The sequence below is a fragment of the Pseudopipra pipra genome, chromosome 19 (assembly GCF_036250125.1).
Source record: "Pseudopipra pipra isolate bDixPip1 chromosome 19, bDixPip1.hap1, whole genome shotgun sequence".
Lineage (NCBI taxonomy): Eukaryota > Metazoa > Chordata > Aves > Passeriformes > Pipridae > Pseudopipra > Pseudopipra pipra.
The window spans coordinates 12,755,125-12,769,260 of record NC_087567.1 but is presented as its reverse complement, the minus strand read 5'-3'; the positions used below and the strand labels follow the sequence as shown (position 1 = coordinate 12,769,260).

Below are 14,136 nucleotides of genomic sequence, written 5' to 3'. Positions count from 1 at the left end.
GCCACAGCGAGGGCGCCCTGGGTCCTACTGCCGCCGTGACTCCTTCCCGCTGCTACGGGTTCTCCCGCGCAGGGCCGGCCGCGTGCTGCGCGGCCCCGGGAGGCCGGCGCGGGGCTGGGTCCTGCCGGCGTGGATGATGGACTGGCTGTCCAGAGGTCCAGAGGAGCAGGACCTGAGCTGTGGACTTCAACGTATGAATGGACTTCTACAGTGGAGGTTTGTTCTGTGCTGCTATTTCTGTTTTTCAGGGAGCGATCGCAATTTCTTCATTGTCTCATGAGACATTGTCGCATGAGAGCGACTCTTACAAGCTTCCTTGCCTTGTTGTTTTCTTCTCAGCTATTTTGAATGTGATATTGTGCATTTTGCAGATAACTTACAGTCTTCCTTCCTCATCCTCTACAAAGAGAGTGCTCCCTGCAAATATGCTTGCTTGAGACATCTCCTTTTACATCAAGATGGACTTAGCTTTCTGCACTGATCTGTTGTTGGTCTACTGCTATTCATACAAATGTTGGATTATAAAACTGAGTGTGTGTTCATACTGCTATTTAGCATCTGTGAAAGTTGTAGTGAGCTTCTCAAGTACACTACAGAAAGTATCACTCTTTGGGGTACTCGGTGCTTAGGAAATTCAGGAGTAGGTGCTCTACTCCTTTGTGTGCTTATAGCACACAATCCAGTGTGTAGGGGAGTGACTGTCCCCCTGTGCTGGGCACTCGTGAGGCCGCACCTTGAATTCTGTGTTCAGTTTTTGGCCCCTCACGACAAGACAGACGTTGAGAGACTGGAGTGTGTCCAGAGAAGGGAACAGATCTGGGGAAGGGTCTGGAGCACATAGACCAGCTGAGCGAGGTGGCAGGGTTCAGCCTAGAGAAACAGAGGCTCAGGAGGGACCTTCTTGCCCTGACAGGAGGGTAGAGCCAGATGGGGATTGGGCTTTGCTCCTGGGGAGCAAGGGACAGGACAAGAGGAAACAGCTTTGAGTTGTGTCAGGGGAGGTTTAGATTGGATATTAGGAAAAATTTCTTCTCCAAAAGGGTTATCAAGCATTGGAATGGGCTGTCCAGGGAGTTGGTGGAGTCACCATCCCCGAGGTTAACAGTTGGACTCAATGCTCTTAAAAAACCAGTCTTTTCCAACTTAAATGATTCTTTGATTCCTATCACTGGTGTGGAGATGCACAGGAGTAAGGTTCCAACCAGAAGAGGACAGGTAGGATACAGTATTTTCTTTTGAGAACTATGGTATTGTAGAGATTAGTAGCTTCCAATATTTTAGAACCTTACTGAGATCATGTAATACCGAGGGAGGATCTGAAACTCTTCTAATGACTTAGAAGTTTCTTCTTTTCCCTGTACATTATGTTTGCGTTGGCTTTTGGTTCAGTTTTGATGAATTGTAGTACCCATTTGTCCATGCTTAGAGATTCATTGCAGTAATGTGTGAAGATGAGCAATTTTGGGTAGATAGCATATAGCCAGTAAGACCTACATTGCTAATCTTGAAGATCAGTAAAGCCGGTTTTTGACTGTCTACCATTATCTGAATTTAGGCCATTTACTTGCAGGCTAGATGAAGTTAATTGCAGGAGAGCAGAAACCGCTGATTGTCATGGAGTTTCTGAAGCAAGCTGTGCAGTGCCTGAGGCCCAACACAATTGGTGAAGTCTAGCAGCTGAAGACATTTTTATGTCTTCACACAGGTAATCTTGGGTCTTCAGGAAAAGGAAGTATTATCTCCATTCCCAGTCCCAAAGAACTGGAAAAACTTCAGGTTTTGAGAGGAAGACATTTTTACTTCTCATCACCCCTCCCTCTGGCTCTAAGTTTTTAAGGAGGACAGTTCCATCCCATAAAATGGATTCTCATAAATCTGTTACTCTGACTGTCCAGGTAAACATCTTTGGAGTGTGTCATGGCTCATAGAAACAAAAATGAGGATGGCAGGATAAATTGATTGTGTAATCCTGGGTCTTGTTACAGAGTTGGGCCATGATGGGTTGGACATAGCCTTTGGGCTGGAAACTTGGTAGCGCTTTTGAGCCTAGTAGTATATGTGTAGCCAGTATGTACCCTGCTTTTCCTCTCTACGATGTAGCATTTTCAGAGGGTGAGTCCTTATTGTTTTAATTTCCTTGTGAAGCTACTTGTAAGTGTTGCTATTTCAAAATGTAGTGATGGGGCCAAAGGCTTGTATTCAAAAAGGTTGACTGAAGGTGGTTCTAAAGATAGCTGAAATCTTACCTTTGGCCGAAATCTTACAGAACTCACTAATGTTTGGTAAGAACAGAAAATCTCTTCTAAACTCCTGTTTGCTAAAAGGGCCAAAGGTTTCCTTCCATTTCCATCTATAAAACCGAGACATTTCCTGCATTTATTTTAGATGTATTCAGGTTCCTACATCGATCCCCAAGTTCACATTGTGTAGACTATAATCTTTTTGACTCACCAGTAAAGTTTATCCATTTTGGGCACTATTGAATCACCGGAAGCCATCAGTTACTCATTTGGGGAACTGACATGCACTTAACTACGTGACTAGGGACTGTTTGAAGGTACATTGGATAATATGACAGCTCACTTGAAAGGGGGGTAGGGGTGAAGAAGATGGTGTGGTTGATAAGTTAGGCAATGCTGAGATAAGGCATAAGGAAAAGGAGCATGCCAGCAGTCAGAATGGCATATGGATTTAGACATTTACCTATTATGTGATTATTCAGATGAATGCTTTGAGAGGCCCACTGCAGTATGTAAATTATGCTGGGACTTGCATTATAATTTTTGTGTGCTCAGGTATGGAAAATCGTTTGAAGCCAGTTTTCATTGTTGTATTTTAAACCAGAGGTGATTCATATAAATAAATTAACTAAATCCCTTTAATAATTGTAGTATTCTGAAATTATATGTAGCTAAATGAAACTCACTTTATTTCAAAAGTCAGGTTGTAAGTTCTGATTCTAATTTTCAGAAATAGTTACTGATGGAAATTAATCCCTCCTTTCTTTAAATGTCATGGGGCTAGGACATACAGTTCTTTTCTGGTGACATAAGGAAAGAACTACTTATATCTTAAGATATGTAACATATATAGATATATAAGATCTATAAGAACTACTTAGGTAATACTTTATCTTCTTTAAATTAGTGTACTTCAGATTTAATTTGGATGCAACATTCAGGTTTCTGAAAAGTCTCTCCTCAGACAAATCTTTATATAATCTAGAAAAACAGAAAAGTGAGAGAGCATTACAGGAAGTTTGCATCATGACTTCCAGACAAGCAAGTCATCTAAGTGACTAAGGGAAAATCATGCTTTAGGTCCAGCTCATGTTTTACATCTTTGTCTGTCTCATGTGGTTTGGTTGATGGATACATTTTTTAATAATTAAATGCCTTGATAGCAAAATATATTTATCTGTGCCACATGACCTCATGTTGCAGTTGGCCTGAACTTGTTTTACAGGCTTTTTAAAGTTTTTCAAATGATGCAGTGGAAGTTCAGAGAATAGGAAGTTTGTTCCCATCCCTAACGGCTGTACTGTAAGGGGCCAAGAATCTCCTTTCTGATCTGCACTATGGAGAAATTGTTTAATACTAAACAGTCTGATAAACAAAATGTATGGGAAGACAAGTGAACAAGAGAGTGAGATCTGAGAGTATGGTACAAATATTATCTGTGTTTTGGGGGAAGAGGGTGTTACTAAAAGAGACTGGGGCTGCAGAGGAGCATGCCCGTCCTCACACGATGCAGAGGAGGAGCTGCTGTGAGAGAGTAGCGAGGATGGAACGGGGAGAATGTGAGGAAGAGAATATGCTAACGGAGGCCTGGAAGTGAACGCAGCGCGAGTAGCCGAGAAGCGCCAGCTGGTTGTTCAGGAACGGAGGCAGAAGGGGAACTGGCGGTTCCTCCAGGAGCGAAGGCCGAGAGGAAGGGGAGGGGTAGGGCCCCCCCGACGGATGATGGTGGGCGGTGTCCCCCACGGACACGAGCCCGCCCCTCGGCACGGCCCTCCCCGCCGCAGCTCCCGGGAGACGCGGCGACGTCCGTGAGCGGAGGGACGGGCAGGTTCGTGCCGGGAGGAGCCGGCCTGCGGCTGGACTGCTCCATCAGAAGACACTGCGGTCGCACAGCATTTCGTCGTGCCGCAGGTTGTCTTTCGGAGCTCCCGACGCGTCGCTTGTGCATCTCGCGTCCTTTTCTCTCTCTGGGCACACTGTCTTTCTGCACCCCTCTCGCTAAGTGTCCTCCGTGTGCAGTCCCTGAGTCCAAAGCATTATCTTGTGCTTCTCTCTACTGCCTTCCTCTAAGGGACTTGACCTCAACAATCTGCCTGCCATCTGCCCTTCTGCCTCAGAACATCTGACCCTCTGGGTCCTCCATGGAACCTTCCTTCTGGGTTCTGCTTCCTGCCTGCGGGTTCTGTTGGCAGAGTTTTCCTTCATCCCTACTCAGTTGTCTTTTTCTCCCTTTCTGCTCTGCAGACTTCTAGTCCTGGAGAGTACTTGATCCCTGCCTTGCCAGTAGCATTCCCATCCTCCATCTGTGTGGCTGTCCCTTCCTGTCATCCCTGGGGATATTTGCTCTAGGGACTCAGTGTCAGTGCTCCTCATGGTGTGTTGCCCTCTATTACATTCCTTGGACACTCTCTAGAATATGTAACCATGTCTCAGTCCTAGAAGCAATTATTTCTTTCCACCATACCTTGCAGTCCCTTATGCCTCCTAATCTTCTGTCTGCCCTGAATAATGGGCCTGACACCATACCCTGTGTAGGATGCGATGTACCCTGCAACATAGCCCACCACATGCTATACCCACGGTATGTCCCTGCTACCAGGTTTCTCTTGTTTGTTGTTTGGTCTTTATCCTATCCCCCAGCTTCTGCTGTATTTTATCTATTTTGGTCAAATTGTATAATGCATGATGTATATTTGCTGTTTCATATACCTGACCTTACTTGTAAGGTAAACAGCAAACCAGCCTCCAGGAGTAAAGAAGGAGACAACACACAAGTGATGCTAACTTGTATCACTGATAGTCATAATTTTTTCGAGGAACTGTGTTGACTGGTGGTCACAATACTGTGCCTATGCTGACTGCTTGTTTCATCTTGTAGCACGCTGTGAAACAGCTGGAAATAAGGATAGCAAGGAAGAGAGAAGCAAGTTCAGTTTCTTTATACTTTGAAGAAAGTTGTAAAGCTTTACACTTCTTTGACAAATAGGGGTTGTATGGAAGTCTGAAGGTTCTCAATTATTACTCTGTTCTTCAGGATCACCTTGCTCTTATTTGGTTGAAAGGTGACTAGCTCAAACATGGCATTTTTAGTGCGAGCAATTGCAAAGTCTCCACTGAATCAGATATGCCAACCACATTCAGCTGTGTGTGATTTACAGCCAAGTTTTTTTGTGTGTGTGTGGGGAGGGGTGGTTTTGTTTTCAGTGGATTTTTTTGTTTGTTTTCGTGGGGGTTTTTGGTCGATTGGTTGGGTTTTGTTTTCTTTTTTTTTGTAAAAGAAGCTGACATAAGCCCCATTAGGCCCTTATGCGAGGGAGCAGAAGTACCCATCAATCTCCTCTTTCCGTATGTGCTGAAGTAAGTGGTTGGACTGCAATGGGTAACTTTGCTGGTTAGGTTATAGGGGTAAGCTATGCTTATGTGTAATGTGTTCTTTCTTACGTGTATGCTGTTTCCTGAGTTGTCTTTTGATATCACCATATTTTGGTTTACTGTTGTTCTTGTGACTGCAAGACATCCAGGCAATTGGTGCAATTTATATTTAAAATTACATTGTTATTTACATTATAGTCATTATTGAAACCAACTTGCAATTATAAATGTTGCTGCTCTCAAGGGCAAAATGCTCTCTTCTTCTCCATTACATTGTATTTCTAAGAAATACAGTTCTCTGTGATGGAAAACAATAATTTAAAATTACAAGAAGGGTCATTAATTTATATTTTTCTATGGAATTAATGATTCCTATGTTATATGGAACCCAAACTTGCCTCAGAATACCACTTTCAGTTTATCAGTAATTTGAGATATGGAGATTGAGAGGAAGATTGTTTTTATAGGAAATGGTGTGGTGCTTTTTAATTTTAAGATAATTGTAGAGAAAGATTGTAAAAGAAGTATAATTTTTCTTAACCACCTCTTTCCAAGAAAAATTGTGACTTTAGTTTGATAATTTCAAGGAAGCAATAGGCTGGAGCTGTGGTCTTGTTTTTCATTCCTTGCACAAAGGTCATGTCTAATAATGTATTGTTAATTTTAGCTAATGAAACATACATCAGGTTTTTAAAAGGCGCTTGTGAAAGTATTTTGATGCCTTAGTGGGTATAAACTGACCATAGTTTCTTGCAGTGCCTTAAGTCCAGAAAGCATCTCATAGGCATTTTTTATCTTTAATGTCTTTATGATCGTGGTAGAGGGAGGAAGTCAGATTTAGTTAATCTTTTTAACTGTGGTAGCCATCAGATGCATTTGGAGCAACTGTAGCTGAAAGGATGATACAGAAAGAACAGATCTTTCTTAGTGTTGCATGCTATAGGAGGGGAGACAGTACTGTTCATGAATATCCACAACAGTGACTTTTAAAGAAAACACTTATTTCTCCTTACCCAAGGGAAGAAGATATACTATTTGTACATGGTAGCACAATTTGACCATTGTCAACAAGAAGCAGAATATGAAGCGAAAACATAATTTTATTTTAATTGTCTTGGGGATAAAAGTGAAATCTAGGCTAGCAGAATTGAAAGGCCACCAGATCATTGTGTCCTTTAGCAGGGATTGTTACTCAGTGTACTTGGGAAAAGCAAGTTGAATTCTTTTATACTTGCAATGATCAGAGACTCATTTTTTGATCCTAGATAATTAGAATTGTCTGTTTGTTTGTGAAAAAAATGTTATTTAAATTGTGGCATCCTTTAGCATAGAGATATTGCATTATATTTGCTGATCTGAAAATCTCTCTTTCATTTAAAGAGATTAAAGATCCACTATTTGAAAGGCATGCTTGTCCGATTTGTTCTGTGCATGCTGTGCTTATCCAGAAGGGATTATCTGTAACCACTGACACAGAGTAATACTGCACAGTGAAAGAAGCTATATTGACTCCAGAGATTTTCCCAAATCTCTGGAGAGATCTGAGCAGAAATTACCATTTTTTTAAATATTTTTTTTGTAGCCAATCGTAGCGCTTAGAGATAACGTGTTTTTTTTTTCTTCTGCAGAATTTATAATTAGATACTAGACAAATATGGAGAATAAACAGCTGAAAGAGATGGAAGTGAAGCAAGTAAAAGGTTTTGCCAGTATCGGCATAGGCTCCCTGTTGTTTATTTTCTTTTTGGTTTTAAAACTAGGAGAAGATAAATGGGACACGGCAGTTAATACTGCTGATAAAAGAGAAGGCTGGACTGTGACTTGATCGTCATAAATGTCTTGAAGAAAAGAGAAATAAGTGTGCAGTTTGTAGGGTGGAGGGAAAAAACACATTTCTTGAGTTCTGTCTGCACATCATTCTTTTTTAATGTAACTATTGTCTTCAGATGTAATGGTATCTTTGGGATTATTCTCTGCTTAAAATGGTAACTGCTGTAAAGTGCTGTAAACTGTTTTGGGTCAAACGACATTTATAATGTAGAGGTGGTTGGATAAGTTTTAAATAACTTTTTTTAGTTATTGTGAGTGATCTGGGCAAGACTCTGGAATTTGTCAAAGGTCACTAAAAGATGTTACTGTGGTTCTGGAGTATATGCAAATTCATTTAAAGCCTGTTCAGGAATTTTACCTGAAGCATATCCTTTGGGAATGGAAGGAGGAGTTTGAGTCCTTTAGACCCAGCATTGCCTCTTTGCCAGGCTGAGCTGAATACTGCTCACTGAGCAATACAGCAATTATTCTTCTGATCTGCCTTGCCCTGAAGAGTTTTGGGATGAACAAGGGAGTTGTAGAAGTGCCTGTCTAGACTACACCGAGACAGCACTTCTGATACACTTCATTTGTATGCCTAAGTGTTGACTATAGCATTCAGCTTAATTCAGGTGAAGTGTAAATTTAAAAGCAAAATCTAGCAGAATAGGAAAGTAAATATCCATTTAGGTGTTTGTGACTCTCCTGTTCTAGTTCACAGTTCTGTCTTTGTAGTTATATGACCAATCTTATCTAACCAAATGCAGCAGTCATTCAGCTACATAAAATAACTGTAATATCGAGTTGAAAGTAACCAGAAGGTTGCAGAACAGCATGATATCAATAAATCTGTTACATTTTGCAGGGATGAATACATAACTTGAAAAGGTTCAGTGTATCATTACTGGTCACCTAAGTACCAGTAGCAGTATCAGCTCTTCGAATTTGCGTGAAATCCTGACCTTACTGGTATTCTTCCACTGTATCTCAGAGAAACTTTTTTGTTGATAGCAAATAATACTGTGGGAGGATAGGAGAAAATATAGAGCTGTATCTAAATGTATCTAAAAGATCAGATTTCTGCTGGTCAGCCCTTGTTTTGCAGTTTCTTCTTATGTAACTGAAATTTTTGGGTGGAGGAGGAACTCTGCTATACTTAAGTGGAGGTCCTGCACTACTTTTCAGCAGATCCTCTATATTTTGTATGCAACTTCTGAAGCATTGTTTTGGGATGTAACATATACTGTTATAATTGGTTTCAACTGACAAGAAAAAGATGTTATGGTGACTGTTTCTTTAGGAAATTATAACATTTTGTCTTTATAGTTATGTGTTATTGTTCAAAAAATTTTACATATGGACGCCTCATTAGTTCACCAGAGATGCTTTTTAATGTAAATTTGTTTTATTTTTGTTTATAGCTCTAGTAATAGTCACATAGGTCATCAGCAGGAGAAGAATGTGAACCTGAAACTTCACATGGAGCAAAAATTTGAGAACTGGAAGGAGAGATTGATGTCAGAAATGGGTATAAGAATGTTGGAGAAACAATGTGGTATTGCTGCAGTGCCATCTAGCAATCCTTTTTTCAGTTTTATTTTTTTTAATTAGCGTGTTCTGGTTTAACATTGCTATAGTTGTATAAACTTTTATTTTTTTCCTATTTTTTTCTAAAAATTGATTATATTTATAATTACAGATTATGCTCTGCTTGTGTAGCAGCTGTTGCTTTGCTTGTCTGACAGCTGCCCCTTGTATGGAACTGCTAAGAATGTGTTTAGTAATCTGAGATTGTGTAAGATTATTTTATGTAGACAGCCCACTGCTAAATTTGTTAACCTTGAAGTTGCAGGAAAGGTCAGCATGTAGAAAGCAGAGGTATACTTAGGCAAGATGGGTAAATATACGTTTTTTATCATGCTCCTAATTACAAGGCTTTTTTTCCCCCTTCTGCCTCTTATATTCCTGTCATTTCACCATAAAAGGATCATCTTACTAACAGTGAAATTTGACCTACAACTGTGATACCCTAGGGCAGAATTATACGACCTCTCTATATATCACAACCTTTAAAGGGCAACAAAACCTCCTTTCTTTGTTTTTGTATAAAATATATTTGATATTGAAATCACTTCTACATATTTACATATGAATGTGTTTAATTGGCCTGTCAACCAAACCAATATATAATATAAATGAAGTATTGTTGGACAGTTGTGTCTTGTGCCCAGCACCTGCTGATCTATGTCTTGCTGCCCTCAGTCCTGCTAAAATAACCCAGCTTCATCCAGGGCTCTCTTGCCCATTGGTTCCCCAAAGGCAATTTATGAACGTACCCAAAGAAGTATGAGCACTGCTCACCTGAGCAATACTAGAGAGCTGGCTTGGTTTGGAAGTTATTGTTGTGCATTGTGTGGTTGAACTGTAACAATAAAGCTGATTAGCTGCTGTCTGCAAGCACAAGGGTACAGCATCTTATATGCACGATTTCTCTTATCCCACTGGAGGAGGAAAAAAGTTATCTCCATTGTTTATGTTACAACTAAAGAAGCACATCTTCCATGCTTGCCATTGGATCTCCTTGCAGTCATTCCCTTTAATCTAACACATGATGTTGCATCAATTAGCCAAAATCTCTTGTGATCTCATCCTCTTGTTTTCAAATTTCAGTTGTGACTTATCAACTGAACTTGTCAAGGTAGTATCTCTCAAACACTTTTTTCAATACCACCTGAATGGCCGCTCACTGCAACAGTTTAGTTTTCTGGAAAATCCGTGGCTTCTTTATGAACAGTTTTTCATACACTTACAAAACACAGGCGTTGTGAAGCATGAGTGGCACACTTCATCAGTGGTATCTTTAGTGGTGTTTCCATGTGTCGGAATAACTTGCAGTATTGCTTTGGAGGAATTTCACAGCAGAATGACCATTCTGTAGTATTGTTCTTACTTGGGATTGAAATGTAAAGTCCTCTAACAACAGATTTTTGTTTTCCCAAGAATGACAAACCACATGACTGTTTTGATTCTTTTCATTTAAGTTAAAATTCAGGGAACAGGGTAGGGAGGGAGGGAAGAAGTTTTTCCCATAGCTTCCTGTCTCCCAGCAGCCCTTTGTCACTTTCTCTCCAGAGCAGAAAACATGGTAGTATTTTTCTAACACCTTTTCATTAATGCTTCAGTTTCCTAGCTCTTTAGTAGTTCTGCAAGTATACAATTTAAAAGCCTCTTGACTGCAGCCAAAACTTTCCTTTCTAATTGTAGTGAACTGTTTTGCTAGTAGTGACCACTTTTTGTACCGTTTCTATTGGCATTCTGCAAAAACAGAGGGAAACAGTTAAATGTTTATCACCACTAGTTCCATATTTATATGCATGTGTGCATAAGAAGATGGATGTTCTAACTGCTTGTAGTAGACTGTACATAATAAACGATATCCCTTTATTCATGTGCTTATAATCTAAACTTCACTTCTGTTAAGATTTTTTATCTTATATTTAAAATTTTCTTTTAAATTTTGGCAAAAAAAAGTTGAAATAATTTAATTTGGTTTCTTTTTGTATAGCTCAAGACTGTTCTGCCCCATTTGCTGAATGAAATGTCCAGTTAAAAAAAATAAAGAAATGGAAAATACCCACAACTTTCAGCACTGAAGAGAGATAGCACTTTTCTGCACCTCTAAAAGTTAAAATGAAGTTCAGTTATTTCTGTAATGCATAGTCTTTGACGTATTACAGATACTCAGATGGCTTTAAAGGAATTGAACTTTAATGTCTGTAAGATGGTGGGTTTTTTTCATAAAATGAACTTTTTTTTCTCCTTTCTCCCTGATAGTTATGGAATCAGATCTTATTTTGCAAAGGATACCGTTTGTCTGACGTGTTTCTTTAAATTCCCCTTTGCTGTACATACCATATTAGGGTGTGTACAAAAAACACCACAAAACATCCTTGGTTATTTATTCTGCTTAAATCAACAGGTTTTCTCTGTGTATCATAGGTATAAGCAACAATTGTCTCTTGGAGCTGAGCAAGAATGGATTCTAGAACAGGGTAAAATGCAAACAGAACTAAACTGGCAGCACCTCTGTGAGAATGCTGAACGTAATCGGTATCAGAAATCAGAGGATCTAACACAAAGCCTGTTTTCATCAAGAGAGGAGGTGAGAATTTCAAATTAACAGTTTCAGAATCATCTGTTGCAGAGAGACCTATGGAGTTTTTCCACCGTGGTGTTTCTCGGGGAAGTATGACTTTGATCTTCTTTCAAAAATATGTAAAATAGTAATTCTGTATTGAGCACAGCAGTTCATCACACATATTTGATCAGAGACCAGATTAATTTTCATGAACAATCTCTAAAGTGGCCTTTTCTCCCTTTTTGTGAAATCAAGTCATCTTGAGAGATGTCACTGCTTTTCTCTCGCCGTTGTAGCAAAAGAAGAAAGATCCCTCTTAGAGCAGCCCCAGGCCAAAAAGGATTTCAGATCACAGTACCACTTGAATTCTATTAAGGGAACAATATTAGACCTGGAAAACTCTGAGTATTTTTGTATGGGGGGAAAAAAATCTATTTTGTATAGTGTACAAGCTTCTGTTTCCAAAAAATTAGATACATGTTTGTTGTTTAGAGACTATTACACAATGGGCTATCAGCTCTCAATGCCAGATTGCCTAGTAAACTCATGGGTACAGAGGAAACACTTGTTTATGAAGTTTAGAATGCAGGCATTTACTCTGGTGTTATTTTATCATTGTCTTTCAAAAATGATTCATAGGCATCAATAGCTGCAGCATGGGAACACATGTGAGAGATGAATCAGCATTGTCCATTTCACATAAAGATTAGACAATGGAGCTAAATTATTTGTCTGTAAAGGCAGTTTTTGACAGAGCCAAAAGGAATGTGCTTAAGTCCCTGTGCTATGATTTAAAATATCTTTGATTTTTTCTTTTTTTTCTTTCTTTTTCCTTTTCTCCTCCCTTTCCCTGACTTTCTTTTCCTTTTTCTTTTCTCCATCCCTTTGTCCTTGAGCTACTTGCATCCTCTACTTTTTATCCTTTCACTCCTTCCTGGTTTGAAGCTGATCTACAGAAAACAGACTGCAGGTTGCATGAAGTGAAGACTCTTCTTTCTGCTTTGCCTGTTGAGAAAGAACAGACAATATAAGCATCATTTAATCACAATATTTTACCTGAAGGGGGGAAACAGGTTAGACAACACTTATCATAGACACTAGTGTAGACATTCTGAAATGACAACTTTATGAGCCTTGTTTCCACTGGATTTACTGTAAGCAGTTCATCAGTTTCATATATATAATTCAAAATATTGTCTTATCTAGCCTGGAATACACATAGATTAGATGTCACAGGCTCAATTATGGCTCTCATTTATTAGTCACTGGCAAAAGGAGCAAGCTGGATGTAGACAGTTGCTCCAAAACATGACAATGTAGTGTACCATCATGGCACATCAGAATGGGAAGAATTAATTTCTGGAATGTTCCTGAGGCTCTGTGTCAGTTGCAGTTCAGGGTAGATTTTTAAAATTGTAAAGTTAAAATTTTAAGACAATGCTTCAAAATACTAATATGCCAGCTGTATAAAATAATGTCTTATATTTTAGTATCACAATTTTTCCTTTCATTGCTACCTATTAAAATACATATATTTTAAAAATGCATTCAAAATTGCAAGCATAATGCTGGTTTGAAGCCATGCTGAAGGATAATGCATTATAAGTAGAAAATTGTCTTTCGTAGATAAACAACAGTAAAGAGTGTGCTGCAGTGCACTCTGCTGGGCAGCTACACGTGCTCAACAGTGAGCAGTTCAGAGCATGTTACCAGAGCTTGCTAAGAAAAAGCAGTGTTAAGCAAGCCTAGTAGTTCCTGAATGCAGGAAGTGTTGTATTCAGAAAGATACTTTCTGAAGACAATTTTTATCATAGACAAAAGTAGACTGTTAGCAAAAACTTGCTGTGGAGCTAGTTGTTTTTCCAATTTCATTTCAAGCTGTACTGATTTGCAAATTGATCATTGAGATACCAAAAGAAGCAAGGTTGGGCAGGGGGTTTTTAGCTGTTTGCATTCGCAGTTGTCTTCAACTGTTGTTGGCAAGACTTTGTTTTCATTGTCACACCTTTCTGTTGTTAAAATACTCTGGTTTTTGCACTTTTGGCCTGTAGGATAAGCAGTACCCATCTTAGCAAAAACTTTTTTGATTTCTGTTTTATGGGAAGGGCCAGTGTTTAAAAAACTAAATAACAAAAAAAAAGTCTACTATTCTGAAGAACCTTTTCCTGTAATTTTTCTATACAAAATGAAGTGTAGTAGTCATTCTCAGCCTTTAATTAAGCAACAGAGATGTGAAACACAGCAGTGTGGAAAATCTTGCTTATAACTGATTTTTTAGTATGACTTAGGTCACATTTGTCTAACTAGACCATGCTGATAATACCATAGGAATGCACAGATAAGCAAAGACTGCTTACAGTAATCCTGGTTTATTATTTGGTGTTCTCTCTAGACCCTTTTCCACTTACAATAATCTGGAACAGTTGTATTTCTGGTTCAAACTGTGATAGTTCATGTTTATGTTGCAGGTTGAGATGAAGTCCATGGCCCCAAAATTCAGAACACATCTGGGAGATGTATTGGTACCTCCTGGTGCCTTTCCCCTCCTCACCTTAACAACCTCGGAGAGATTGTAAA

The 14,136-nt window shown here is 39.3% G+C and overlaps 1 protein-coding gene across 1 annotated transcript in view; it reads left to right on the top strand.

The window, feature by feature from the left end:
• The first annotated feature begins 136 nt into the window (after positions 1–136).
• The window catches only part of CCDC57 (coiled-coil domain containing 57), a 34,085-nt gene continuing 20,085 nt past the window's right edge, over positions 137–14,136 (top strand). The window contains exons 1-4 of the mRNA XM_064676449.1: positions 137–216; positions 3,835–4,151; positions 5,519–5,597; positions 11,421–11,583. Of these exons, the coding sequence (XP_064532519.1) occupies positions 137–216; positions 3,835–4,151; positions 5,519–5,597; positions 11,421–11,583 (639 nt within the window). The remainder of the gene's footprint in view (positions 217–3,834; positions 4,152–5,518; positions 5,598–11,420; positions 11,584–14,136) is intronic.